The sequence below is a fragment of the Echinops telfairi genome, unplaced genomic scaffold, assembly GCF_000313985.2.
Source record: "Echinops telfairi isolate 266 unplaced genomic scaffold, ASM31398v2 ScPeMD7_5;HRSCAF=22, whole genome shotgun sequence".
Classification (NCBI taxonomy): domain Eukaryota; kingdom Metazoa; phylum Chordata; class Mammalia; order Afrosoricida; family Tenrecidae; genus Echinops; species Echinops telfairi.
Window position 1 is genome coordinate 19,890,430 of NW_022103901.1, and position 786 is coordinate 19,891,215.

At 43.5% G+C, this 786-nt stretch overlaps 1 protein-coding gene across 1 annotated transcript in view; it reads right to left on the reverse strand.

Annotated features, from left to right (window-relative positions):
• Positions 1-308: 308 nt before the first annotated feature.
• SLC5A11 (solute carrier family 5 member 11) overlaps positions 309-786 on the reverse strand; it is an 85,590-nt gene continuing 85,112 nt past the window's right edge. Inside the window, exon 16 of the mRNA XM_004705708.4 lies at positions 309-614. Coding sequence (XP_004705765.1) covers positions 409-614 — 206 coding nt within the window. The 3' untranslated portion in view covers positions 309-408. The remainder of the gene's footprint in view (positions 615-786) is intronic.

The window sequence follows — 786 nt, forward strand, 5'->3', positions numbered from 1 at the left end:
GGCATGGACCCTACTTAGGGTGGGTCAGACTATACAGTCTAATTGCTCTAAATGGCTGATAACCCTTAGAGAGAATAACCTCTGACCTACTTTCGTTGACCTCCTAGTGTTCAGTCATTTACCATGTGTAGCAAGCAGCGTCTTGGGTTTGGCGTATATTTGGGGGTGCCAACTTGGGAGAAATCTTCTTGTATCCCGCAGAAAGATTTTGCACATGGCTCCATTTCCAGCTTCTAACTTTTTTCATTTTCTTTCAAGAAGGATAAAGCTGTCATCTTAACAGTATCGATTAACCATTATTTGCAGGCTCATGGTAAACAAGCGAAGGCTTTATTTTTATCTTTCATTAAAAAAAAATCAGGGCACTGAAAATAAACTGAGACGTCAGATCTCTGGGTTTGACCAACACTAAGCAAAGTAGCCCCACAGAAAGATGGCGCCACTAATGCAGAGAATGAGATTGATGTCCAGGGCGGTTTTCACGAAGGGGGGTTCCTCCACGGAAGCCAAGGCAGGTTCCACTTGGCTCGCAGGCTCTTCCTTGTCCTGGCTCTCTAATCCACAGAGCCACAAGGTGGCTTTCATCACTTTAGACTTCTTGGGGGTCCCATCGCCTAAAAAGAACCAAGCAAACTCTTAGCGAGGGGCCATTTCTCCCTGAGAGGGTGGAGGGAACTAATTGGGTGTGTGTTCTGTGCGTTGTGATAATTATTTTATATACCTTTCTTGCCTAATTCTGCAAGACAAGTATTTTGAGATTGTTCACCATTTTCTTTTTTTTTTTTT